The sequence below is a fragment of the Caretta caretta genome, chromosome 5 (assembly GCF_965140235.1).
Source record: "Caretta caretta isolate rCarCar2 chromosome 5, rCarCar1.hap1, whole genome shotgun sequence".
Lineage (NCBI taxonomy): Eukaryota > Metazoa > Chordata > Testudines > Cheloniidae > Caretta > Caretta caretta.
In genome coordinates, this window is record NC_134210.1 from 104,602,192 (window position 1) to 104,630,120 (window position 27,929).

The 27,929-nt window shown below is 43.4% G+C and overlaps 2 protein-coding genes across 10 annotated transcripts in view; one reads left to right on the forward strand and one right to left on the reverse strand.

Moving 5' to 3' along the window:
- Positions 1-2,645, forward strand: part of RIC1 (RIC1 partner of RAB6A GEF complex) — an 80,113-nt gene extending 77,468 nt beyond the window's left edge. For both annotated transcript variants that reach the window (XM_048850924.2, XM_048850925.2), the window contains exons 24-26: positions 684-861; positions 995-1,183; positions 1,868-2,645. In XM_048850924.2, the coding sequence (XP_048706881.1) occupies positions 684-861; positions 995-1,183; positions 1,868-2,153 (653 nt within the window). In that variant the 3' untranslated portion in view covers positions 2,154-2,645. The remainder of the gene's footprint in view (positions 1-683; positions 862-994; positions 1,184-1,867) is intronic.
- The window catches only part of ERMP1 (endoplasmic reticulum metallopeptidase 1), a 63,553-nt gene that overhangs the window by 6,277 nt on the left and 29,347 nt on the right, over positions 1-27,929 (reverse strand). For 2 of the 8 annotated variants that reach the window (XR_012668613.1, XR_007356787.2), the window contains exons 10-16: positions 26,629-26,819; positions 25,372-25,524; positions 13,747-13,949; positions 13,025-13,140; positions 12,337-12,500; positions 6,334-6,469; positions 5,473-5,646 (exon numbers count right to left, since the gene is read on the reverse strand). Coding sequence is in view for 3 of the 8 variants with exons in the window: in XM_048850927.2 (XP_048706884.2) it covers positions 10,592-10,756; positions 12,337-12,500; positions 13,025-13,140; positions 13,747-13,949; positions 25,372-25,524; positions 26,629-26,819 (992 nt within the window). In the remaining 5 variants the exon portion in view is untranslated. Of the gene's footprint in view, positions 1-647; positions 2,334-5,472; positions 5,647-6,333; positions 6,470-7,032; positions 10,757-10,777; positions 11,353-12,336; positions 12,501-13,024; positions 13,141-13,746; positions 13,950-25,371; positions 25,525-26,628; positions 26,820-27,929 lie in introns of those variants that run through there. The other 6 variants (XR_012668612.1, XR_012668611.1, XR_012668614.1 and 3 more) reach the window with 6 other exon arrangements.

Consider the following 27,929-nt stretch of genomic DNA (forward strand, 5'->3'; position numbering starts at 1 on the left):
CTGGGGCATATGCTAAGAACTGCCTTGTAAGCTATTTCCACTGACTTTTTAGTTTTAGGATCAATTTAAGATGTTCACTGTAGTAATTTTGATTACTAATAGTATTTGGGAGATTTTTACATCTGTCCAAGAGCTCAATAGTACTTCACTATTTTCCAAATGATCTGTATGAGTGCCTCGGGGACCTGAGCTGTAGCTCACGAAAGCTCATGCTCAAATAAATTGGTTAGTCTCTAAGGTGCCACAAGTACTCCTTTTCTTTTTGCGAATACAGACTAACACGGCTGTTCCTCTGAAACCTGTTATATACATATTACTCTTTCTACCCAGTTTATCCTGCAGGATTGTCTTTACCTGGTACAAACAAGAATTGCTACTGAAGAAATAGCTTGCACCAAGAAAAGCAAGTCTATCTTTAAGTATATATTAATCTAATGCACCAACAAGGCCCTTAAATCCTTAGAAGGACAATATACTTAAATTCAGATTGCTCCTGGCTAACTACTAGCCGTTCAGTACCCAATAACACTCTTACTGAATCGCAAAGCTAGTTACATTAGTATGTAAATGTTTAACTATTAAATGTCACCAGTCAGTTTCTGGAGGAAGCAGTGCAAAAGAAAACATTGACACCTGATAAATTAAGATGGCTTTCCAAATATCCTGTTTAATGTATTTTGGAGGTGATGAATGCAGCATTGGTTCAGCAACAGACCTGACGGAAACAAGTTCTATTGTGGATGGTGACTGGACCATGGTGGATGAAAACATCTCCACTCTAAGTTTAACACAGTCAGAGCTGGAACATATCTCTCTGGAATTGGCTAGTAAAGGGCCACACAAGTCACAGGTCCAACTACGGTAAGTTACATCATCATGAGATGACTTGAGACTAATATGTTCAGTCTTGCTTTTAGCATGTGTATGATCTAGCGTTGTTCTGAATTTTGAGGGGAAAAAGCGTGCCACTGCATGAACTGTTTTGTTCTCATAGGTATTTGCTACACATCTTCATGGAAGCAGGATGTCTGGACTGGTGCATTATCATCGGCCTTATTCTCAGAGAATCTTCAATAATCAACCAGGTTTTTATCTTAATGCAGTCCTCTGATGCTGATGGAGAGATCTGGCAGAATATCAAGACTGGGCTACATGCTGTAGACAGATGGGCTTCCACAGATTGGTAAGTGTCATTGCAGCAGATTAGTTTTGATAGATGGCTGAATATAGAATTTGTAAGTAGTTCAATTTGGGGTTTATATTTACTAGTGTGAGGTTTTTCACTGATTTTTTTAGATTGCAATCTCTTTTCTTCCTGTGTGTTTGTACAAGACCTGGAACACTGGGGCCTTGATCCTGTCTGAGGCTTTTCGGTGCCACTGCAATATACTGATTAAATTTTCAATGCAACTAGAAACCTATCACTTTCCATTTTTACTAATTACAGAACACAGTGCTGTGTTTTCCACTATTACTTTGTAAGTTTTAAAATTCTTTTGAATAAATGAAGGGACCCTCTTATTACAATATATAATTTGGTATTTTGACAACGTTCCACTACTTGGTTCTCCATTTACATTGACTTCACTAAGAGTTTAGGCGCTCAGAAGAGAATTTACCTTAGCAGCTGCCCTAAAGAAATCCACAGGGAAGACAGCTCTGTAACAGTCTGTTATAATGCAGAGTCCCCTGAAACAATGGTCTCTATTTGAATTGCTGTCACTGTTTGACCCCATGTGCTTTACGCAAGAGCTCAAATAGATGTGCCTACAGTAATAATTTACTGCTGAAGCCTAGAGGGCAGAATGTGAATGAAGTGCTATTTTTAGTTCACGGCATAGTTACCTCTTCCTCCTTTGTTCTTTAGCCCTGGGTACAAGCCATTTTTAAATGTCATCAAGCCACAGCTCCAGAAACTAAGCGAGATATCAGAAGAGCAAGTGCAGCCTGAAGCTTTTCAACCAGTGAACCCCTGTAAGGTTACTGAACAAGCCAGCCCAAGGGCAGAGGAAAGCCGGAGTTTGACCTGCCATAGCACTAGCCCTCAGAGCGATAGTGGAAGTAACAGTGTGAGTCGACATGAAGAGGACATGTCTGGGGCAGAGGAGGAGGATCCTCTCCAGGAGGGAAGTTATGAGTGCACTGTATCCTAACATGATTTTAGTTGCTGGAGAGATAAGTACACAAATTATCAGGATTGTAAGGAAGCAAACCAGCTTTCAGACATGCTTCCCTGGGTTGGACTTTAATGTTTGATTTCTGCAAGCGTTGAATAGAGAATGTCAGATCCATGGATGTGTATAAGGTGACCTCAGAGAAGCAGCTCACAACACCTACAATTGAAACCAAGAGAATCGTTATGTGAAAAGAGTTGGTCTTATTGTGAAGATGACTTGTTCTTCCTCTGTCCTTCTCTAAATTGAGCTTGTTCTTCTGGTACTGGATATTGATTGCAGAAGGACAGCAATAGGCATCAATGCAGATTTTATTTTATTTTAACATGCATTTCATGGGTCCCTTTGCCATATGTGTCACCTAATTTGGACAACCTTCTGAATATCTCCTATATAATGAGAGAAAGCAAGAGATGACTTCACAGTTTTATTATCATCGACACCTTGCCTGTTTTTCCTGTCAGACTTTAACTACCTTCATCTTACAATTTATATTTTAAAAAGTTATGGCCTGAGTCAACTGGGATCTAAGTGTTTATGCTGTTTGATATCACTAAATATTTTGTATTAAAGAATTGTAAAGTGTATGTTTTTGTGAATATTCTTGTATAAATATTCTCAAGGGTGTGCTGTTCATGCTCTTGGGGTTGTACCATATTTTAAGGTACCTGTGTATTTTGCATGGTTATAGCTAACTGGTAAAATTAAAGCAGAGTTGCACTTCCTTCTGGATGTGGCATACTTTTACTCTGACCTATCATTACAGTAACATTTTAAAAGTGGCTTGATTTTTTTACCCTTGGCCACTCTGACCTACAATTAATTTTAAGATTACTGAAGGGTCTTATTTATTTCATGTGTAAATTCCTTTCACAAGAATGGATTTTTTTATGTAAATAGAATCACTTATGTACTGTTACTAAATTTTAGTAATATGTAAGCAGTGCATACTTACATTTTTTTCAAACATTTTATAATGTGTAATTAAGATTTTATTATAACTTTCAGCCACTTATGAAAGCTGGCTGCAGAAGTCTCATAGCTGCTTTGAGGTGCTTATTTTCCTAGCTGCTGTCCCCCAATATATGTAATATTAAATACCTTTAACAGTATTACAATTTAGATATTAGCTTGTTTGTACTGTGCAATCTGAATAAAATAATGCACCATTACTTATTTTATACAAAATTCCACTAGCTTATTTTTATGCTGTAACTACCACTTGGTAAAAAAAAAAAATCAATGGTCTCCCACTGCTGCTGTTCCTATTCAAATTCTGAAAATTTATTCTTCACACTTAAGACAGGTCAGGTTTTTCACAGGGGTGAAGTAAGTGGCTGGTTGCACTTCTTGCTTATTTATGTTTTAAAGAGTTTAATAATGGTGTCTGCTGTAGGTGTAATTTTGATTGCTTTAATTTGTCTTACATGCAGTAAAACTTCAAATCCTGTTTTGGGGGATAGATACCTGCCTAGTAAATACTTCAGATAACTGACATTAGTATGCTTTATGTTCTTCCATCCAAATTAGGGGACTTGACCAATAAAACAGTTGTATTAAGCTTTTGGTGAACCTTTAAATCTGTTAAAGAATACAGTCAACTTTTGACTGGCCATAGTCACAAAATTAAATTTGCAACTTTCCATAGGCAAAAAAAATCAAATGAAAGTAAGCCTTTAATGCTGCAAGTAAAACAGGCTGAACTAGTATACATTAAGTGAAAAATAAAATCCAAATTGTCATTTAAAACTGACAATTTATTTCTGGATGGTAAATTGAGTGCTGCACTAATGGATTGGAAAAAGTCTGAACAGAAGTTCAGATTCTCACTTCTGAAAAAGTTACAGGAGTAAAGGTAGATCTGCCCCCACCTGAAGTGAGCTTGGAACAGGGTGACCAGATGTCCTGATTTTTGGGTCTGTCTTTTATATAGGCTCCTATTATCCCCTGTCCCATTTGCTGTCTGGTCACCCTAGGTTTGAACAGAAGTCCCTTGAAACTATACTCAGGACTTTTCCTACTGTAGAAAAATGGCAGCTACTGCTATAATTAGAACTTTGTGCTGTAACTTTTCACCATAAGCCAGTGATTCTCAACCATTCAGCAATCTGATATGTCTTGTGTACCCCCAAATTACATCACACTTTCTTGTTTACCATAGTAAACTACTGTACGGAAATTTCAGTGTCTATGGCCATCCTTCTCTCAGTGTAAATAATAGAGCTGTACAAACAAGTAATTGTACTGACTTTTTACTAGTATTTATGTAAAACTAGGCAAATATCTGAGTTGAGGTACCCCTGGTTGAGAATCACTGCCATAAGCCTCCTAAAGTTTTTGATTTCCCCTCACAGCACTAAATTGTAAAGCCCTTCAACATGTACAGAACTGTCCTTATTTACATTCCAGCACTGCTATTCTATATGTAGTTTGAACAGATATAGAAGAAATTGCCTTGCAATAATCATCTGCAGTGATCTCACTAATGCAAAGCATCTTAAACACTTAAAAGCCAACCTGGACAATTTTTTGGAATAGAGTATACAGGTTTTTTCCTTCATACATTTATTTCTTAACTAATGTCATGGCTTTTGGTGAAATGAACACAGAGTAAATTACTGTAAAATTGAGCAAGTTAGCGGTCCTGTTAGTAAAAGCAATACTAAAAACTTACAGTATTCTTGGTTAATGCTATATGCGGCTGGGGAAAGGCAAAATAATGAATTGGATCTTAATGTAATTTCAAATAGTATCTTGTAGAGGGAAGTATTAAATGCTATTAGTGGAGGACCCAAATTGCAGTACTTGCTGAGTGTAGGCTTCTCTCAGGCATGTGATGTGGTACATCACTTTTAAGGTGCAGATTTTTAAAGCTACTTAAGCATTGCTATGCTTAATTGATTTAGGAGCCTAGATCTTACTTTCAAAAGCTATTAAAGCAGTCAGTCTGAATTCCATCAAATGACAATGGAATTTAGACTCATGTGCCTCAATAGTTTTACAAATCTGGGCTTAAAAAGCTAGAGTGGATACCCAATGAACATAGTATATATTAAACTACTGAAGAGTTCTGTATAAAGGTTTCCTCTCACCAACAGAAGTTGGTCCAATAAAAGATACTATCATCTACCTTATCCTGGGACTTACACAGCTGCATGTTTGTCTATGAGGTACAGCAGGAATTGGCTTGATATTTAACATTTTATCAACTAACTGGAAGAAAAGAATTACTGAGACAGTTTAGGGCTTAGTAAATAGTGACAGTGGGTCACAGATGCAAATGTAAGGTCATACTTACACGATGGGGAATCAATCCTGGAATGCAATGACTCAAGAGTTTGGTAGATAATCAGGTGAACGTGAACACTACTGTAGCCAAAAAACCTTATGCAATCCTTGGATCTACAGGCAGGAGGAGGAAATTTATATTACCGCACTGGTGCAGCTGTGTTCCAATTTATCACCCTCATTCCTAAATTGTGGAGAGAAGAGCTGAGTTATTGGAAAATGTACATTATAAGACTCCAAGGTGCTGAGACTGATCAAGTTAAAACCTACACTGTGACCACAAATTTGATAGCTCTTCAATTTAGCAGAGAAATATAATCCAATAGCTTGAAGCTAAAGTGCTTCAGACTAAAACTATGAGGAACAGTTTACCATGGGTTGTGGTGGACTCTCCCTCGCTGGAAATCTTAAATCAAAAGATATGCTTTAGTCCAGTGACTTCCAACATTTTTTCATCTGCAGACCCCTTTGGAAATCTTACAGAGTGTGTGGCCGACAGGTTGAAAACCAGTGTTGTATAGTAACAATCTTTCGTTAACCCCTTAGATATAAACCGGCAGACCACAGATTGAAAACCAGTGCTCTTGTCAACCATAGGTTTTGGAATTGAAGCAGGAATTAATTCATGTGACTCCCAGAGCCTGTGTTATGCAGGAGATCAGAGTTTCTAGCCTAACCTGGAAATGCTGAGCAGCAGCATGGATCTCCATTCACAGGTATCAGCCTCCATCTCTGCTGCCCAGTTTGGTCAAGCAGTATTAGTCTTTACTTCAATAGGTTCCCATCTCATGATCTAGAAGAGTTAAGCCTGAGTAATCAACAAGAGCAGAATACATATGGACACATACTCAAAGAAACAATGGTTACTTACCTGACAGTAACTGAGGTTCTTCAAGATGTTCTATACGCAGATGGGGATGCTGCACCCTCAAGAGGGGTGGCATGAAGCCATATAGAGCACATCCACAGCCCCAAACACACACTGCTGGTTAAAAGATTCTGATCACCTGTGTACAAGAGTGGGATCCATGTGTACAGAATGCACAGATCCATACTTACTGTAACATAATTAACTTATTTTAAAGCGTTTATGTTTATTTATATAAACACCACTGGTAAAGGTTTAAATTAATAAGACTTACAGGAGCTCCTGGAAAGTCTCATGTGGTAAGAGTTAGCCTAAACTAAAGCAATTTTAAAAAGACTAGACCTCTAGAAACTTCTACCACTTCACATGGAACAATTAATCCACTACTTGCTTACTGCACCACAAAAAGTAAAGAAAGGCTTCCACCACAGTGCACCTTTACCTTTCAACTCAATGCATGAGTGTGACAGCCTTTGGGCATATTGCAATTTAGTTATGAAGCATGTCACAAAGGCAGTCAAGTCCAATACTGTGCTTTATTAGGAGTTTAAGGCAAGAAAACTGCAGTATTAAAAAAGGTAGGTGAGTTCCTGAAATGGTTTACTGAAGCCTGCACTGTTTATAGTGTGAAATGAGTGAGTTGCATGTAGGGCTTGCAGAATTATTTCTAGAATTCAAAGAAAAAACTAATACACAAGAAACTGCATTGGTATCAGTTTTTATTCAACATAACCAGTATACCTGAATCCCACTGCCATTTTGGCATCTCTGATTACCTACATGTGATTTGTATCATTGCAGTTTTTAGATGCCTGTTACCCTGACACCTGCTAAATAATTCAGCAAACCTATGCTGCACTAAGCAGGCTCACCTACTCAGGTACACAGACACGTTGCCCTCTTACTCCATGTCCACACTTCACGGAGAATATTTTTACGCTCTTCAGTCATGCCATGTCTTACCAGTAATTGTAATTCCCCAAGTAAAAGGTTGGGGCTTGCAGTGCTAGAAACAAAAACAATCAATCAATCTCCCAGTAACAGAATCAGCATGTTAATAAGGCAGGAATTCCAGTAAGTCATCCCAGACAATTTAATTCTGCTATTTAATAAAGGGTGATCCTGAGTTAGCAACACCATTTCAGTAACAAAATATAGTTATTGCTTCACTGAAGTTCCAGAAGTTATTTGAATGCTGCACACTGACATTTCCCCCCTCTCCAGGGACTCTTCTTGCACTTGTTTTTTTAAGTTTACAAGTTAGAGGCACAATAAAAATACTAATTTTGGGGAAGACAGTGAATGATTCTGGTACAGCCTTAATCCTTATTTAATTGCCAACTCTAGTGTAAGTGCAGTACAAAACAGTACATTTAATGAGACTTACTATACATTTAAGAAAGCTGTTAAGACTCAGATTTCTGCAAAACTATTACTAATAATACACCCCTATTTATAGTTAAGTACTCTAAATGAATAGGGATAAGCACTGTACATGAAAGACCAGGTGCTGTTGAGCCAACAGTGTTAGTCTGGTGGTTTTCTTTCCTTTATGCAGTACAAAAACCAAAACAATTAGATACTTTAATTGGTCTGTGAGAATCTCAGTCATGCAACACCCTACAAATATATCCTCATAATATTCTGATTTGTTCCATGCTGGTTAAGTACACTCTAACTGAACAATTAAAAAAATTAAATCAGCAGCTAATAAACCTGATCATGAGAACCATCTTCCCTCAGGGCCAACTGCGAGTCATGAGGAATGTCATCTTAACCATTAATTTCTCACATAGATATCCACAACACTACAGCGTGTTGCTTTAACTGGTACATATTCAAGAACTCCTGTGCATATAATTTGGCAATTTTTATTCAGGTGAAAGTGAGGAGTGGTAGATACACTGGAGCCTATGGCTAGGATACAAAGGGACCTAGACAAATTAGAGGATTGGGCCAAAAGAAAGCTGATGAGGTTCAACAAGGACTAGTGCAGAGTCCTGCACTTAGGATGGAAGAATCCCATGCACTGCTACAGACTAGGGACCAAATGGCTAGGCAGCAGTTCTGCAGAAAAGGACGTAGGGGTTACAGTGGATGAGAAGCTGGATATGAGTCAGCAGTGTGCCCTTCTTGCCAAGAAGGCTAACGGTATTTTGGGCTGTATAAGTAGGGGTATTTCCAGCAGGTTGAGGGACATGATCATTCCCCTCTATTTGACATTGGTGAGGCCTCATCTGGAGTACTGTGTTCCAGTTTTGGGCCCCACACTACAAGAAGGATTTGGAAAAATTGGGAGGAGTCCAGCGGAGGGCAACAAAAATTATTAGGGGGCTGGAGCACATGATTTATGAGGAGAGGTTGAGGGAACTGGGATTGTTTAATCTGCAGAAGAGAAGAATGAGGAGGGATTTGATAGCTGCTTTCAACTACCTGAAAGGGGGTTCCAAAGAGGATGGATCTAGACTGTTCTCAGTGGTAGCAGATGACAGAACAAGTAGTAACGGTCTCAAGCTGCAGTGGGGGAGGTGTAGGTTGGATGTTAGGAAAAACTTTTTCAGTAGGAGGGTGGTGAAGCACGAATAGGTTACCTAGGGAGGTGGTGGAATCTCCTTCCTTAGAGGTTTTCAAGGTCAGGTTTGACAAAGCCCTGGCTGGGATGACTTAGCTGGGGATTGGTCCTGCTTTGAGCAGGGGGTGGACTAGATGACCTCCTGAAGTCCCTTCCAACCCTGATATTCTATGAACAAAGCATTAAGTTCATGCCATTGTGCTAGAGAATGATCAGCACAAACAGCTGGAATTAATTTGGAGAAGTTTCCCAACAGTCTAAAAATTTTCCCTACTTCCCCAGCTTACAGACACAATTTAGGAAAACAAAAATCAAAGATTCCAGTTTTTTTTGGTGGCTACATTTTTCTAGAGGGGTGGGATTTTCCAAAACACATACCTAATTTAGGAGCACAAGTCCTGTTGACTTTAAATGGGAGCTGTGTTCCTAAATCACTTGTGCTTTTGAAAATCCCATGCTCTAAGATTAAGTTAAGAACAGTTCTCCACAAATGTCAGATGCTTCATGTGCTTTAAAAGTCTCTTTTCACAATAGTTACATAAATCCTTATGGAAAGCACTTTGTTTAAATTAAACTAAACACGAAACCAAAGTATTAATGAAATGAAGTGAAATGAAATGAATTACGCTTAACCAACCAATAAAACCTACATAAAAGTATTTATCAAAAATATACAGATAGAAATAATCTAGTATGCTAAATAGAGATTTATAATCAACACCAATTTAGAAACTAGTAATCAAGCGGTTACAAGATGCCCACTCAAAAAAAAAAAAAAAAAGGCCAGAGTGTGACTCAGTGCTCTGATGTACACGACAATGCCACATGCTTGCATCTCATGTACGAGTCTAGTCTTCATGTTGTACTTGTAACAGGCTGCAAGATCCCAACAGGGAAATAAGTAGAAGACTGTATGATTTGTTCAAACCTCCTCTACTCAAAAGTCACTGTGGTAAAGAGTTAGCACAAGGACAGAGAAAGGAAGTGACCAATAAACATCTTTAAACAGAACAGTGGAGGACAGGAAAAGAAAAGTTGTTAGTGATCTAAGTAACAGACTGATCATTAAGTTTCATGGCATGAAATTTCCAGTCTTCGAAATTTTCCAAGGACACAGCATAGCCTAAGTGACTACTTCAAAACTGGTTTCATCCAGAGGTCACAGTAATACTTACTCAGAAAAAGGCTTCTGGCTCCATCACATACATGATCAAAAATCCTTTAGCCAAAACCTTATTTTATTTTAATAGGACGGGTAGGACTAAGTGTTTGTAGGTGATAGCATCCATATGTATTTAAAACCTGATGAGTATTTTACAACATTGTGGGAATTCCTTCACAAAGACCCTCATTAAAAAGTTACCTCCCCAAATGCAGTCTTCATGTTAGATCCACACTAGTCAAACTGCCACGTCAGTGCGAGAAACAGCTGAATTATAGTTGCATAAATATGGAGGCACTTCTCCCCCCAGCCCGAGAGGGCAAGACCACCCACTCCCAGAGAAAGAAGACAGGAACCCTGCTTATCCTTTAAGCAGTCAAGCTATCACAGAAACAATCTTGTGTCCAAAATGTTTGCCACAGATTTGTGAAAACCATCTTGTGCACCTTGCCAGAATGAACTCATGAATGAGAGTTGAATCTTCTGACACAGTGACACTAATCTTTCATCTTTGCATTGCTGCAAGACTAAAAGACAAAGAGGTCATAGGTGCAGACCCAACCAGAAGGAAATGTCCAGTTTGGAAATCTCTCCATTAAGGCATACAGCTGAGGTGACTTTTGATCTTCCCCAAAGAAATAATGTGCTGCTATGGCGAGGGAAACCATTCCATCAGAGTGCTTTTCTGCAGCCTGAAAGTGAGAAAAGGCAATGCCAAATTTACCAAGCATTACTTTTACCTTGGCCTCTTCATAGGTTCTAGATACCGTTTATTCCAGATACCTCTGCTGAGTCTTCCTACAAGCCAGCTAGTGTCCAATATACTACATCAGCCTCATGGTTCACTATTTTTAAAGTTAAAAGCCTTCTTAATGTCTGTTAAGATATACCAGCAGTATTATCTAATGTGAAAGAAAATCAATTTACCATCATGCAGAAGAGACTCTGCAGAATGGAGATCCCTGATAGAAGAGAGAATCAACAGACGTATTGGTATTGACCCGATATCCCAGCTGATCTGTATTCCGCTGCACATGTACAATGCCATTTACTTAAGACTGCACACATTCAATTGTGCTCAGGACTTGGCCCATGTATCCTTGAAGAGGTCAGTATGATCAAATCTCCAATACAAACAAGGAAGTGAATCTTCCTGCCTGAAGAGAGTTACTGTGAAAAGCTTCCAAAGGCTGCTCCTTCATCTGTTGGATCAATCTACTTGTCATGATTCTGATGGGCCCTGCAGCAGGCTCACTCATCACCAGCACCAGAGTTCCTTTCCTAGCAACTAAATAAAATTAATTTACCTTAAGTTTACTATACAAAGGAGTTCAGCCCCCTGATCATAGCTACCAAAGCGGGGCTACAAGTTTTGCAAGCTCTTCCCAACTCCTCAATCTCGTGTTCAGGTAACAAATAAAATTTCTTTGTCCGTCTGGCAGAGCTCCAGTACAAAACAGACTCCTGTTTGGCACAATGGGGTGCAAGGCCACTGGTGAGTATTTCTTTACTCCACCTTCGAAGATCATTTGGCAAGTGATCAGAATACCTTATCCAGGAATGAACCCTTGCTGAACCCGTGTGGTTCCCTATAAAAATTTCCAAGGGAATCAGACATCTTAAATTTTATGGCAATAAAAGATTCCAGGTATGCTGTGAATTATTTCTGGGAAACTTTAGGTAAAATGATGAGAGATGACTACCCTGGTCCCATCAACATTCACCTTGGAAAACAAACTGGGAATTGCTCAAAGAGGCACCTTAAAAGGGTAAACGTATCCACAGGAAGTTTACAAAACAAAGCCTGCAACTCCCTCCCTTTCTCAGGGAATGGATTTGCTACTCAAAAAAGAGTCCTAGTTTCCCAAAGCAAGTAAACATAGTACATGGGGAGGAATTATTTAGACTACAACAAAACTGCTCTGATTAGGAGCAGTGAGATACTATTAAGAAAAGGTAAATTTGAGCTAAATATAAAAAAATCCTAATGGCAAGACAGAAGACTGTAAAAGAGTCTATCAAAGGAAATAATGGAAGCCCCACCCTTGGGTCATTTAAAATTTGACAAGAGAATGCACTAAAATATATATATACACACACATATATATACACACACACACACACACACACACAGAGTGAGGACAGCCTTGTATCAGCCCACAGAGGACAGACTAAAAGACAATTAAATATCATCTCTAGAATTCTGTTAATCTATGTAATAAAGCAAGTTGGGTTTATTTTTAAAGTTTTCTCAAATATTTTTCACTCTCACCTTCAACTCTATCCAGAAGCGCCATGCCACAGCCTGCAGCCCATGAGCGTAAAACACAAAATAATCCCCTCCTATATTAGCAACAGGAATTCCATCTCCAAGAGACCAGCTGGACAGTGTTGACCCTTCATGTGGTCGAATGTACAGCGACATGTGACTGGGACCTACAACATCAGACAGGCAAATGTATTTGGATGTATTAGCAGAAGAAGGTGAAGAGAAACACATTTCTACTGCATTCTAGCTACTATGGGTTCTTCTGTGCCCAATCAGCTGTTTAATTTCATTTTGTATGAGAGATTTAGTCTGTGCGCTGCCAGTTGTCTCTCTCAATTTGAGATACAGAACTAAGCAGCTCTCCTGTCTGTAGCAGAAGCCATAGAGGATCCTGTGCAGCAAGACAAATAAAGGGGGGTGGATGGGATAGAGTTATAAAATGGGCTTTAAAAAGTTCTAGCTAACAAAAGTCAATTATTAATTCAAATGAGCCTTTACGTTTACAATTGCAATATAGCCACAATTTTTCGAGTGCCTGGGAAGTTGAATTAGTTGATGCCAGGTTCCCAATTATGCATTAGTGCCAATCACTCTACTATCCTAGGGATAGCATAGCCACTTTCAATACCAGAATTTAAGCCTATAATGAGCATAACAATCACAAGAGACAGATAGACATATAGCCACTCGCCTGATACTTCAAAGGTTAACTTTGTAGAATCCCAGTGCATTTGCTCTTTGGCCAGAAGTTTAAAGTGAACAGGGTTTGCGGGAGAAATTTCTTCACCAGGAAGATACCAGTTCTTTCTACAATAAAAAGCATTTTTTAAGCTCAATGCAACACTTAGAAAAACCTTATAGTGCTAAAAGATTACAGACTCTGGGCAAAATGCAAGTCTTTGTACAAGGCTGGGTGGCCTTGCTATTACAAAATGAAGTGTTCAAGTGCCATTCACCCTAGAGGAGAAGATTAATGCTTTCACAGTCTGTGTCCACAATCAAAACATTTAAAAGGGACACTCAGTGAACAGCAGGATTGCCTCCACCATGCCTTTATTCCTCACCTCATTCTCTTTGACCCAAGCCATAGTTAACTTAAGGTAGAACAAGCTAAAACAATAACCAAAGTAAGGAATTTTTAGATGTGCAAATTGCCACCCTTTGGGTGGACACGAGACCATGACATCAGTTATCAAGTGTTTTCTCATAAAGTTTCTGTGACAAAACACTTGCAGCCAGGGACATTATAATATGATGAAAGAGAAAGCGTTTTGCAGTGACAGACAAAAACGTTACAAAATGAGTTTTATTCTTCATCCTTCTATGGATCTTTTGCAAAAGTGTCTGGTGTGTCTTGGAAATTAAGTTCCATGTGGCCCTAACAGGCAGTGGCATTACTGAGAAGAAAGTTACCTGAGAAGAAAGTGCACAGGAAGAATCCAAGGAAAGCCACAGAGAGGGGCTTTGTCCTCACAATTAGTTCTGATAGTGTCATTGAGTTCAGGTACGTGAGGAGTGATGTGAGATATTCCAGCATAGTCCAACCCATTAATCCATATTCCAGAGTCACTTTTTACCAAATTTCCATTTAGGCCATAAAATCTTCTGCTCACGTGCTGGAAGAGTGAGGAACAAACAGAAAAACCATCAGGCATTTGGAATATTTTGTGCAACCTGATAAAGTCAGAACTGATTCTGAAATGCCCATCACAACTGCCTACATATTTTTGGCACAGCGTAAGGTCTTCTATGGCAGCGTTTTTCAAACTGTGGGTTATGACACACTACTGGGTCGCAGCATGTAAGGCGCTGGTTCGCCTTGCTCTGGTCAACACTGCCAACCGGGATGTTAAAAGTCTCATCGGTGGTGCTACCTAGCTAAGGCAGGCTAGTGCCTACCTTTTCCAACACCACACTGCACTCCGGAAGCGGCCAGCAGCGGGTCCAGATCCTAGGCAGGGGGGCTATGGGACTCTGCACAGGGCTCCACACACTGCCCCCACCCTGAGCCCCAGCTCTGCACTCCGATTGGCCAGCAACCAATGTGGGGTGCCTGCAGGCGAGAGTCACGCAGAGCTGCTTGTGCGCCTTTGCCTAAGAGCCAAACCTGCTGCTGGCTGCTTCCGGGGCACAGCATGGTCCACGGTGCACCCCGATTGCGCCTGACCGGGAGCTGCTGGAGGTAAGTCCGTGCCCATGCCCCAATCCCCTGCCCCAAACTCTGAGCCCCCACACACCTGCACCCCAAACTCATCTCCAGCTCCACCCTAGAGCCCTGACCCCCCCCCTGCACTCCAATCCCTTGCACCAGCCCTGAGCCCCCCCCCCCAAACCTGGAATCCCTTCCTGCACCCCAAACCCCTCATCTCCAGCCCCACCCCAGAGCAATGACCCCCTCCCACATCCCAACCCCCTGTCCCAGCCCCTCATTCCTGGCCCCAGCCCACAGCCCTCACCCCAATCCTCTGCCCCAGCCCTGAGCCCCTCCCACACCCCGAACCCCTCATCCCCAGCTCCGTTGGGTCACGGGCATCAACAATTTTCTTCAACTAGGTCCCCAGAAAAAAGTTTTGAAAACCACTGTTCTCTGGCAGTAGTTATCAACCAGGGATCTGGGGCCCACGAGCAGGTTTCAGGGAGTTCGCCAAGCAGGGCTGGCATTAGACTTACTGGGACCCAGGGCAGAAAGCCAAAGCCCCACCACCCAGGTCTGAACTCCGAGGCTCCAACACCCACTACCAGGGGCTGAAGCTGAAGCCTGAGCAACTTAGCTTCACAATGCCTCCTGTGGTATTGGGTGCTGGGCAACTGCCCTGCTTGCTATCCCCTAACACTGGCCCTGACTTTTATATGCAGAGAAACAGTTATTGTGGCACAGGTGGGCCATAGAGTTTTTTCGCATGTGGCCGGGGGGGGGGGGGGGGGGAGACGGACGGACGGACTCGGAAAGAAAAAGGTTGAGAACCCCGGTTCCACGGTATGTTAGAAAATGTGTTTCTATCAAGTTTCAGAGTAACAGCTGTGTCAGTCTGTATTCGCAAAAAGGAGTACTTGTGGAACCTTAGAAAGGTGCCACAAGTACTCCTTTTCTTGTTTCTATCAAGCTACTTATATGGTCCCCAGCATCGTGGTACCTGAACACCTGCACAGATTTGGCCACTAGATATTGCTGTAGGACACAAACAGATCTTCTTAAACATCAATGCTTATTGGACCTAGTACAGAGGTTGAACTCAAGTAAAACAATTTTACAAAGCAAAGAAACTAAGCCCCACGCACTCAGGGAAGAAAGACTGTCCCCAGGTTGCACTTTCCAAATGTTTTATAAGAGGTACTTGCTACCCCCTGAATAAAGTCAGTGTAGCCTAGTGACACTGGCAATAGTCCCAGAGATGTAATGTATAGTTTGCCTGACTGAAGCACTTAGGATATGTCTACGCAGCAAATAAAAACCTGAGGCCAGCCCACACCAGGTGACTTGGGCTCGTGGGGCTCAGGCTAAGGGACTGTTTAATTGCTGTGAAGATTTCCGGGCTCAGCTTGGAGCGTGAGCTCTAGGACATTATGGGGTGGGAGGGTCCCAGAGCCAGTGCTCCAACCCAAGCCAACAAGTCTATACAGCAATGAAACAACCCTGCAGGCTGAGCCCTGTGAGCCTTAGTCAGCTAGCACAGGCCAGCTGCAGGTGTCTAGTTGCTGTGTAGACATAAGCTTAGAGGGGAGATTCTCTGAACTTGTCCCCAGAATGACCAGAGAGGCTGTATGGAGACTTTTAAACTGAGCCTAAGTTTCTAAGAACAGAAATGGCATGGCAGAAAGTAGGTATGGCAGAAAGTAGAGGACTACTGAATTGGCTGTTATGGACGTCTAAGCAGTTTTTAGCTCTAGTGACAGTAAACAGATTCCTCCAGCTTTGGAAGGGAAAAAGGCAGCAACAGACTTTGGAGAGCAGGAATTTAGGAGGAGTTTACAGGAAATTAACACTCAATGAAACTCAATTAATCTCCCTCTAAAGTACTGAGTCAACCCTTCTTTAGGCCTTGTTTACACAGGAACTTGGTACTACCTTATACTGGTTTTGTTAGACCTGTACAGAACACTTTTTCCCCCCAACCCGGTGACCATTCTTATACTCATATTTTTCAAACAGCCTTTTTCGGTTTAGGTTAAACCCCTTGCCAAACAAACTACCTCTACTTAGCTTAACAAAGAGAAGGTTATGAGGAGACTTGATTATAGTTTAGAAGTATCTACATGAGGAACTAATATTTGATAATGGGCTCTTCAATCTAGCAGAGAAAGCTATAAGATGATCCAATGTCTAAAAGTTGAAGCTAAACAAATTCAGACGGGAAATAAGGCATAAATTTTTAACAGTGAGGATAATTAGCCATTGGAACAATTTACCAAGGGTCATTGGTGGGTTCTCTATCACTGTCAATTTTAAAATCAAGATTAGATGTTTTTCTAAAAGATATGCTAGGAATTTTTTTGGGGGGAAATTCTATGGTCTGTGTCATACAGGAGATCAAACTAGATGGTCACAACTGAAAAACACAAAAGTAGTGGACAAGAGTGTCCAAATGGAGCATTACACCAGTTTAATAATTCACACCTTAGATTATACCAAAAGGACTTTCCAATGTAGACAAGGCCGAGTGTGAATCACATGTTCCAAAAATCTAGGGATTACAAATCCTGTACTTATACATTTTTCATACTTCTTTTCTGGGTGACTATAAATGGAAGTTACCTACCTGTAACTGCAGTTCTTTGAGATGTGTGGTCCCTATCTGTATTCCACACATGGGATATGCATGCACACCACGCACATGAGTAACCTGCATTTCTTCTTTGAGTGCGGTCCCGATGCATATTCCACATATGGGAGATTAACAAGCAGTATGGTGGGTGGAGAGGATACAGAAGTGACAGTTAACTGCAGTACTGCTGTTCCTCCAGCCATATACACAGTTGACGACTGTATCAGGGCATAACGTCTCATGAAGGTATACAAAGAGCTCCAAGTAGCTGCCCTATATATGTCTCTAGAATGAAGTAACCTGCCCCCTTGTGCAATGTGTCTCTACCCATCATGGCTAGTTGGTAACAAAAGGGGTAATATAATCAAGATCCATTTTGAAAGTCTCTGCACCAATATAGATGGACCTCTTGACTGTTCTGCTATGGAAACAGTTTAGGTGTCTTTCTAATGTTCTTTGTTCTTTTCTCCAAACGTCCAGAGAATACAGTCTTTTCTTCTCTTCTGAGACATGTGGTTTAGGAAAAAATACAGATAAGTGGATGACCTATGAAACTCAAACTACCCGAGGTGGGGGCATAACAAGATCTTTTCTTTATAGAAAGCAATGTATGGGGGGCCTGCAATAAGCACTCTCAGTTCATTGACTCGTCTGGTCAACGTTTTAGCTATCAGAAAGACCACCTTCACGGATAGATGCATGTGGCCAGCAGTTCAAAGGGAGTCTTACTCAGTGATGATAGAACACAACTGAGGTCACATTGAGATTTGATCTTCACCACTGGTGGAAAGGATCTGAGAATCTCATTCAAAAATCTAGCTGTGACAGGGTGCATGAAGGTCATACGATTATTAAGTGGAGGATGGAAAGCGCAGATTGTGGCTACATGCACCCACAGGGAACCAAATGCAAGACCTGAAGACTTGGGGTAAATGTACACTCTAAGATACCAGGGATTCCTGCGGAATCTGGACGCAAATTGTGTTGATGAGCCCAGGCGGAAAAATGGTTGCAGTTAGGTGAATAAAAGATGGTTACTCACCTTTATAACTGTTGTTCTTCGAGATGTGTTGCTCCTATCCATTCCAATTAGGTGTGCGTGCTCCGCATGCACAATCGTTGGAAGATTTTTACCCCAGCAACACTCGGTGGGTCGGCTGATGCGCCCCCTGGAGTGGCACCTTCATGGCGCCAATATATGCCCCAGGCGACCCAGCGCCTCCTCAGTTCCTTCTTGCTGGCTACTCCGACAGAGGGGAAGGAGAGCGGGTTTGGAATGGATATGAACAACACATCTCGAAGAACAACAGTTACTCACCTTTATAACCGTCTTTTCTTCTTCGAGTGCTTGCTCATATCGATTCCAATTAGGTGACTCCCAAGCCTTACCTAGGCGGTGGGGTCGGAGTGAGATGTCGCAGAGTAAGGACTGCTGAACCAAATGCAGCATCACCCTGGACTGCTGCATTATCACATAGTGGGCGGCAAAGGTATGCACCGATGACCATGTCGCTGCCCTACATATCTCCTGTATGGGTTCATGTGCCAGGAAAGCAGAAGATGAAGCCTAAGTCCGTGTGGAGTGGGCGGTAAGGTGCATAGTTGGGATACCAGCCAAGTCATAGCACGCACGGATGCATGATGTGATCCAGGATGAGATGCGCTGGGAGACACCACCTTCGGGAGGAAGGCCGGGTGGGGTCGCAGCTGTACCTTGTCCTTAAGGGACACCGTATACAGTGGTTCCAATGTGAGTGCCCTGAGCTCAGACACATATCTCGCCGAAGAGATAGCTATGAGGAAGGCGGTCTTCCAGGAAAAGTACAGGAGCGAGCAGGTGGCCATCAGCTCAAACGGGACAGCCATGAATTTGGAGAGGACCAGGTTAAGATCCCACGTAGGGACTGGTTGTTGAATTCATGGGAACAGGCACTCCGATCCCTTGAGAAATCTGCTGACCATGGGATTGGAAAAGACCAAACGCCCGTTTTCGCCCGGGTGGAATAGCTGCCAGGTGCACTCTGATGGATGATATTGCCAAGCCCTGCTGTTTTAAGGACAGGAGGTAGTCCAAGATGATAGGTACTGACGCCTGTAGTGGGGCCATATGACTGAGCGCACCAGCAGGAAAAACGCTTCCACTTGGCTAAGTATGTGGACCTGATAGAGGGCTTCCTGCTACCCAAAAGGACCTGCTGTACCAGGCGAGAGCAGCGCAGCTCAGATTGAGTTAGCCATGCAGCATCCATGCCGTGAGGTGGAGAGATTGCAGGTTGGGATGACAGAGTTGTCCGTGGTCCGGACTGATCAGGTCTGGTCACAGCGGGAGTGGAATTGGAGTGACCACCAACAGCTCTAGGAAAGTGGTATAGCAGTGCTGCCTGGGCCACGCCGGGGAGACCAAAATCAGACGTGCTCTGTCCCTGCGCAGCTTGAGCAGGACCCTGTGGACTAGCGGGAATGGAGGGAAGGCGTAGCAGAGGTGAGCCTTCCACTGTATTAGGAAGGCGTCTGACAGGGAACCCGGAGAGCTTCCTTGTAGAGAGCAGAACACTTGGCATTTCCGATTCCTGTGAGAGGCGAATAGGTCTATCAGGGGAAAGCCCCACTTCAGAAAGACAGAGTGGATGATGTCCGGGTGAACCGACCACTCGTGAGTCTGAAATGATCTGCTGAGGTGGTCCCCTAAGGTATTCTGGACTCCTGGGAGAAACACCACATCAGATGGATCGAGTGGGCTATACAGAATTCCCACAGACGAGTGGCCTCCTGACAGAGGTGGGACGACCGGGCTCCCCCTTGCTTGTTGATGTAAAACATGGCCTGCAACACAACGGCCCTGAATGCACTCTCGGAATGTCTGACATGCCAGGCGCACAGCTCTGAGTTCCCATACGTTGATGTGCAGGGATAACTCTCCTGCCAACCATAGCCCCTGTGTATGGAGGACCCCGAGGTGGGCTCCCGATCCCAGGGATGACGCATCCGTGACTAGGGACACGGTGGGCCACGGGACGTGAAATGGCACCCCTTCGCACACTGATTTGGGGTCCAGCCACCAGTCTAGAGAGGCTAATATCCCTGGCGGGACGGTAACCACTGTGCTCAAGCTGTCCCAACCTGAGTGGTATACTGTGTTGATAGCCAGGGTTGGAGTGGACGTAGCCGCAGCCTGGCATGCACGGTCACATATGTGCAAGAGGCCATATATCCCAGGAGGCAGAGGCATGTTTTCATAGTCGAGGTTGGGAAGTTTTGCAGGCTGTGGACTATGTTCACCAGAGATTGGAAGCGTGCTTCCGGCAGAAGTACCCAGGCTAGGCCTGAGTCTAAGACTGCTCCTATGAATTCTATCCTCTGGGTTGGTACCAGAGTAGATTTCGCGACATTGAGCAGGAGGCCTGGTCAATTGAACATGTTCATGGTGAGCTGGACGTGAGACTGCACCTGATCCCGAATAAGCCAGTCGTCGAGGTATGGGAACACTTGTCGAGGTATGGGATCCGTTGTCGACGAAGGGAGGCAACCGCAACAGCCATGCACTTGGTAAACACCCTGGGGACCGTAGATAGGGCAAAAGGACGGACAGTGAATTGAAAGTGCTGTTGATTGACCACAAAGCAAAGGAAGCGTCTGTGCGCTGGGTAGATCACGATGTGGAAGTATGCGTCCTTCATGTCGAGGGCAGCGTACCAGTCTCCAGGATCTGAGGAAGGAATAATGGTCCCTAGAGAGACCATGCGGAACTTCAACTTTACCATGAATTTGTTGAGTCCGTGTAGGTCCAGGATGGGCCGAAGCCCGCCCTTGGCCTTGGGGATTAGGAAGCAGTGGGAGTAAAAACCCGTCCCTTGACTCTCTTAGACTCTCCTTGGAACCTGGGCGTGATCGGACTTCCTGTAGAAGGAGGTGCTTGTGAAAAGGGGCCCTGAAGAGAGGTGGGGGTAGAGGGTGCGGGGAGAACCAACTTGAAGGGAGTAACCCCTTTCCACCGTGCAAAGGGCCCAAAAGTCTGACGTTATGTGAGACCAAGCACGGAGGAAATGGGAGAGACTATCTTGGAAAGGTGGGGAAGGAGCCTGAATGGAGACTGGTGCTCCGTCCTCAGGCGCACCTTCAAAAGGTTCTGCTTAGGCCCAGCCGATGGGGGAGGGTAGGACCTCTGAGGCTGTGGTCTGAAGGGCTTTCTCTGCATTACTGGGGTATGCATTCCCAGAGAGCGCATAATAGTTCTCGAGTCCTTCAGACTCTGCAGCCTTGAGTCTGTTTTGTCTGAGAACAGGCCCTGGCCATCAAAGGGTAGGTCCTGGAAGGTCTGCTGCAACTCTAGTGGTAAGCCAGAGACCTGCAGCCATGAGATGCGGCACATGGCTATGGCCGAGGTTAGGGTCCTAGCCACAGAGTCCACCATGTCCAGAGAGGCTTGCAGGGAGGTTCTGGCCACCTTCTTGCCCTCCTCCACTAAACCCCCAAATTCCTCTCTGGACTCCTGTGGAACAAACTCTTAATTTCTCCATAGAGTACCATGAATTATAATCGTATCTGCCCAGGAGTGCCTGATAGTTGGCCACCCTAAGCTGCAACCCTCCGGCCGAGTACACCTTGCGCCTAAACAAGCCTAGGCGTCTAGCATCCTTTGATTTGGGCACTGGGGCCTGCTGACCATGCTGTTCCTTCTCATTAACTGAAGCCATGACAAGGGAACACAGTTTGGGGTGTGGGTAGAGGTACTCATACTCCTTTGAGGGGACAAAGTACTTCCTTTCCACCCCCTTGGTGGAATAGAGGCTGGCGATTGCCAGATTGTCTTGGCATTGGCCTATATAGTCCGTATGACTGGGAGGGCCACCCTGGACGGTGCCTCCACGGATAAAATGTCAACCACCAGGTCCTCTACCTGGAGGTTCATATTGCGCATCACCTTGCGGAGCAACTCCTAGTGGGCGTGGAGGTCCATAGGAGGAGGGCCCTAAACCGTAGTCCCTGCCACTGCCTCATCAGGCGAGGATGAGGAAGATACCCCTGGGACTAAGGGCTCCTGCGTGGGGTCCTGCGTGGGGTCCTCACGTGGAGGAACTTATTGCCCAAGGTCCACCACACTAGGTGTGTGGGCCTCTGTTGGCGCTGGAGTAGTCCCCTCAGAACCATCGGGGGGGGACGGAGGGACGAGACACAGTGGCCTCTGGTACGGGAAGCCCCTGAAGGAACCCCTTGGGCCTGATGGTATGCCCAGACCACAGTGAGGTCCTTGGCTCAGGTCCTGGCCTTCGTCCAGCCACTGGCCTGCACCATCCTCGCCCTAGTCCTGGGCGTGTTGGCCACCGTGTGAGCGTGACGACATGGAGGCGGAATGAGACGGCCAAAGCAGTGCTGAACGTGTTGGCGCAGAGCCATCCAGTGCTGTATGGTGCCGTGGACCAGTGGCAAGATGTAGAACGGTACCGAGATGTCCATCGGTGCCTGTGGTCATATCAGTACCGGGAGCCTGATCTGGATCTCAATGGTGAACTTCGACAAGACCGGCATTGGAATTGGCTCCGGGTCGAGTGCTGCTCTGACCAGTACCGGGAGCAGTGCCGAGAGTGCGATCAGTACCAGCCGTACTGCGATTCTGATCTCCACGAGCCGGAGCGATGTCACGAGTACAACTGGCGCCGAGAACGGGATCGGTGCCAGGACTGCGAGCGACACTGTGAAAGGTGCCAGGACCAAGATCGGGACCGGAACCAGTACCGCCCTGCTTCACTTGGCGACAGCGGTCATATCAGGGATGGTTTTCCCTTCGATGGCACCACCCGCACCAGCGGTGCCACTGGCTGCAGGGGAGTCGGCTCTGTGAGTGCGATCAAGTCCTGCGCTGTAGAGAAGGTCTACGGCATGGAGGGCAGCCTTAGCTCGACCGCAGTGTGCACTGGGGAGCTAACAGGCATCGGATTCGACAGCCCTTGCGGCGCCAGAGTGGACAGTGCAGGAGCCATTACTTGTCCTGTGCGCTCCAACAATGGACTTGGCTCCGGCGCGGGAAGTGTCGGTGGCTATCAAACTGACAACGAAGAAGCAGTCAGCACCTGCTTGGCTGCTGCTTCTTCTGGCCAGGAGACAGGGACTGGTGCCATGGTGGTGGAGGTGCCGGGGGGGCCCGATGCCGCGAGTCCTTAGCAGAGTCCGAACGCGGTGCTGGACCAGTCGGTGCCACAGGGGCACTTCGCACTGAAGACAATGCCGAGTCCCGGTGAGCGGAGGAAGGGACCAGGCTAAGTGCCGCCTCCAAAAGGAGCTGCTTGAGACTAAAGTCCCGCTCCTTTTTGGTCCTTGGCTTGAAGGCTTTGCAAATGCGGCACTTGTCCGCTTGGTGGGATTCCCCCAGACACCTTAGGCAAGAGTCGTGGAGGGAGGGGGGTCCACCTGTTGGCATCGGCTTCAGGCAAGCCGAGCAGGGTTTGAAGCACAGAGACCCAGGCAGGGGCCCCAGTACCAGGACGGGGGAGAGGGAGAAGACCCCGCTCCACCCTATTAAGTACCCTAATCTAACTACACTAACTACTAACAACTAATTACAACTATTAACGGGTACTAAGAGAGAAAGCTAGGGAGAGTGGAGATCAGCTACGCTGCGCTCCACAGTTCCAACGACCATCCTGGGCGGTAAGAAGGAACTAAGGGGCACTGGGTCGGCTGGGGCATATATCCGGCGCCATGAAGGCGCCACTCCAGTGGGTGCCTCAGCTGACCCACCGAGTGTTGCTGGGGTAAAAATCTTTCGACGATCATGCACGCGACGCGCACACACCTAACTGGAATCAATATGAGCAAGCACTCGAACAGCTTATTGTAGAAACTTTTCTCCTTTCATTAAAGATAGATTGCACCCTCTTGAAACGTAAGCATTCTATCTTTGATGCCCAGCCAAATACCAGGCTCTGAGTTGCACCAGCCCTGGACTGGGATGTTTGATCTTGCCCCCATGTCATGCTAGAAGGTCTTGCAACATGCTTTTGAACAGACCCCAAAATCCTTTTATTTACTTATCATTATTGTTATTTTTGATTGTTATTTTCTTTGGAGTCTGGACCTTGACTATACCTTGCCCAAGAAATTTGGACCTTGACAAAAAATAATTGACTACCCCGATTATGCTAGACTATACTATAAAAACTCCTAAAGAAACTAGTTATATACAAGTCTTACAGGAATGGTGCAGTAAAAAAGATGCTGAGGACATGGAAGATTCTGACTCAGAGCATGCGGTGGTCAGAAGGAACTGGAGAGGTGTCAGCCCACACCTCCCTTTACGCCATTGGTTGGGAGCACGAGAACTATGGCACATGTGGGCTAATGGAAACTGCTTGTAAGAAACTCCGGACTCAGACACACGGGGGTCCCACATGTGGGATACACATAGGCACCATCGCTGAAAGAAGAACAAGTTGTCAGGAGCAAAATCAATTATCCCAGTTTCCAAATTACTGCCACTACCCACTACTCTGCTAAGAAGGTAATCCCACTACATAATACCAGGATATCATTGATAAACAGGACTGGTTGTCTTTTAAGTTACTAATAAGTTTTCTTGATGTCAGATCTCTCAACTGGAGATAAACAGAGAAAGAGGCTCCAAGCCCACTGCAACAAGACAATTTGCCTTTATTTGATAACACTTCTTGTTTTTACACTTTGTGGTGTTCCAAAGTCTGGTAAGACTTTTAACCATTGCAAAGCTACACTTGGCACTCCACCCACTCTTTGCACATACATATGCACTCTAAAAATAACTGGGGAAGGCAAATCCTTTCACTGCTGAAGATTAACCCACTATCCTTTCAGGTTGACCATAGCACTCCAACAAAATCAGCAAATACAGAGTGCAGCTGAACCAGCCTCCACAGGAAATAGATGGACTGCTCCACAAGGATCAAAAGAGAGACAGTCTACCTAGCTTCCTGCATGCTACTTCTAAGAATATTGTTGGTTAGAACAAATATATGTAAGTATTTAAACATGTTTATTGAGCCAAATTCATTCCTGGTGTAACCGAACAGAAGTCAGGGAAGAGTGGCCCACCATGAACAATGACAACAAAAAAAGTTACAATAATCTCAAGCAGCTACATTATTTTAACTGCTTGGAAATGAACAATCCTCTTATGAATTGTCCTGTATCCAAGGATAAAATACCCTTCTTTGAAGGGGGAAAGGAAGGCTGAAGAGAAAAACCATCAGTTTAAAAAAAAGAATTTTTTAAATGTAGGCTATATATTATGTAAGGTTTTTCTTACCTGGAGAAAGACTCGCTTAGGCTTTGGATTAGCAGAATCAGAACTGTATGGGAAGAATACTCCACTGCAAACAAGAATTAGTGTAACTCCAAACACTGTAGTTAAAGTTATCAGTGTCTTCTTTGTACTTTTGGCAAGATAGATGAAGTTAAGCTACAGAATAAAAATATCAGACACTAGTTATGAAATTACTGCACTGAATAGCGAAAGCTAGTGCTAGTATATTTCTAAAGATCTAATTTATGGAATTCAGAGGACATTTTAAAATGTGATTATCTTCACAAGTGTTATTTAATTTGATGCAAGAGATGTTAAGTCTTGCAATCTTAAATAACCAATATGCTAGATCTATGTGCAAATTTCCTGGAGTTTTAAGAAAGCACACATAGTTTTTTAAAATGTTCATTAGAAAATGGTACCTGATTATTTTTAATTAGAGGACTGTGTGAGGGCCATTGTTAAAAACAGTGTTGAAACATCATGGTATTTATATATTATTCAGGTCAATTTATACACAATGCCACATTCTTCCTAAATTACACTAAAGTCTTAATTAGCCTCCAGTATTAAAATATCTCAAGAAAGTTAAATTATGTTTTTCAATTGAGGATACTCTTCCCTTGCACTGATCTGTGCATCTCCACCCTACAGCAGATATATTCTTGTGTTCTGTCTAAATGGGTTTGCTTCAACTAACAATGTATTGTTTACTGCATTTAAACTCTCTCCTGTACAATGACTCAGTTTAATCTCACCATGAATGCAAAAGAATCATCCTGAATACAGGAAGGGAAGTTTATAATGGGATGGACCCCCATCTTCATAGACAGCAGGTTACTTCAACAGAATATTGACCAAAAAAATGTACTCGTCCTCTCGGGGACTCCTTCACCAATAGGGGAAAGCCACTGAGCTTCCCCATCAGCATCTCATTTTCATATCATGTATAAATCCAACTCTCTAGTCAGATACTGGGCAAAATTCAACCCTGTAATATGTACAACTTCAATCAACTTCACTGAGAGGAGCACACCATTACATGAAGGTAGAATTTGGCTTTCAAGTATCCACAAACAGCAGCTCTGAAGAGTCTAGTTTAATTTTAATGTGTTGATTTAGCTACTTTTATGGGAGTTCCTTGTAATACGCTAGCTTTTTAGCCTACAATTAAACCACGATTAATTTCAAATATTCCTTTAAAAAAGTAGCTCAATATATAGATTACAAGATCTTAAAAAAAAAAAAAAAACTCCTTACAAAATAGGAAGATAGAATTACAGTGCTGCTAAGGATAAAGGCTGCCAGCACTACATCAGGTGGAATTTCTGTACCACTTCGACCCATGATGGGAATGAACATTTCAAATATCGTCCAGGTGAGGTACATTATATACAGGTATGGAATAAACATTCCCAGCATGTAAATCACAACAAATCTTATTGTGGCACCTACAGGAGAGAGGAAAAAAACAAGCAAGCATTATATTCTGTAGCCTGTAAGATACAGAATTTACAGTTTTAATTAGTTACTGTATATAATATCAAGGCACAAATACAAGCTATTTCCAAGGGCGAGGTCCATCTACATGGACAGAAGGCTCCATTTGGTACAGACCATGCCAGTGCAAGACATTTTTAAAGCCACATAATACTATATTGGTATTGTGAAAAAAGCGAAACAGACTTTTGTCTCAATATCTGTGTCTAACTATAACACTGCTTTAGGTCCCATCTTCCATCTAAATATTTGAACAATGATCAAAAAACTGAAAACACTGATAATTTACCCCACTGAATCTATATTGATATATATATTATTTTAGTAGCCAAAAGCCGAGGCTCTCTCACATGGGTGTAGCATTTGGGCCAAATAATCCACATCTGTGCAACCTTCCTCACATGGTCAATGAAATTGTTGCATGCAAATTAGTTGTAAAGAAAGGGTGGTGACAGGTTGAGTTACCTCTGATATCACAATGGTCTAGGACTCTTGGCATGGCATAGATGTGTAGCCGTACAACAAACAGGTGTAATTCGTGAAGTCAAAATAGTTGAGAACTTAGAAAGTGGATGGTAACAGACTGCAAACTCTAGTGATGATTGAACCTTGTGATATGCTGAACAAAGAGACAAGCTTGTTGCTGTTTCCATAGCTTCACACTGACAGACATTCTAGGCTTCAGGGTGACAATACTGGAATATTATATATAGAGCCCTGCAAATCCACTTTGTATCTGATATCCGCTTTGTATCTGTGGATATCTGCGTCCACGGAGGAAGATATCCCTGGACCATTTTTGTGGATTGCAGATTGGATGTGGATATAAATTTTGTATCCGCACAGGACTCTAATTACATAGATGACTCAAACCACTCCTACATATCTGCTCTATTCTAAAAACTGCCTTTATGTCAAGGTTACAGTTATTCCTAACAAAATGCTACTGGTTTTCTTAAGTTAGAATAATTCAGAGCTCAGAGAAGTTACTTTTGTTTAAAGAACCACACCACATTAATGGGAATTCTCTTTAGTTTAGTTCAAGCTGGCTGTAATCATGC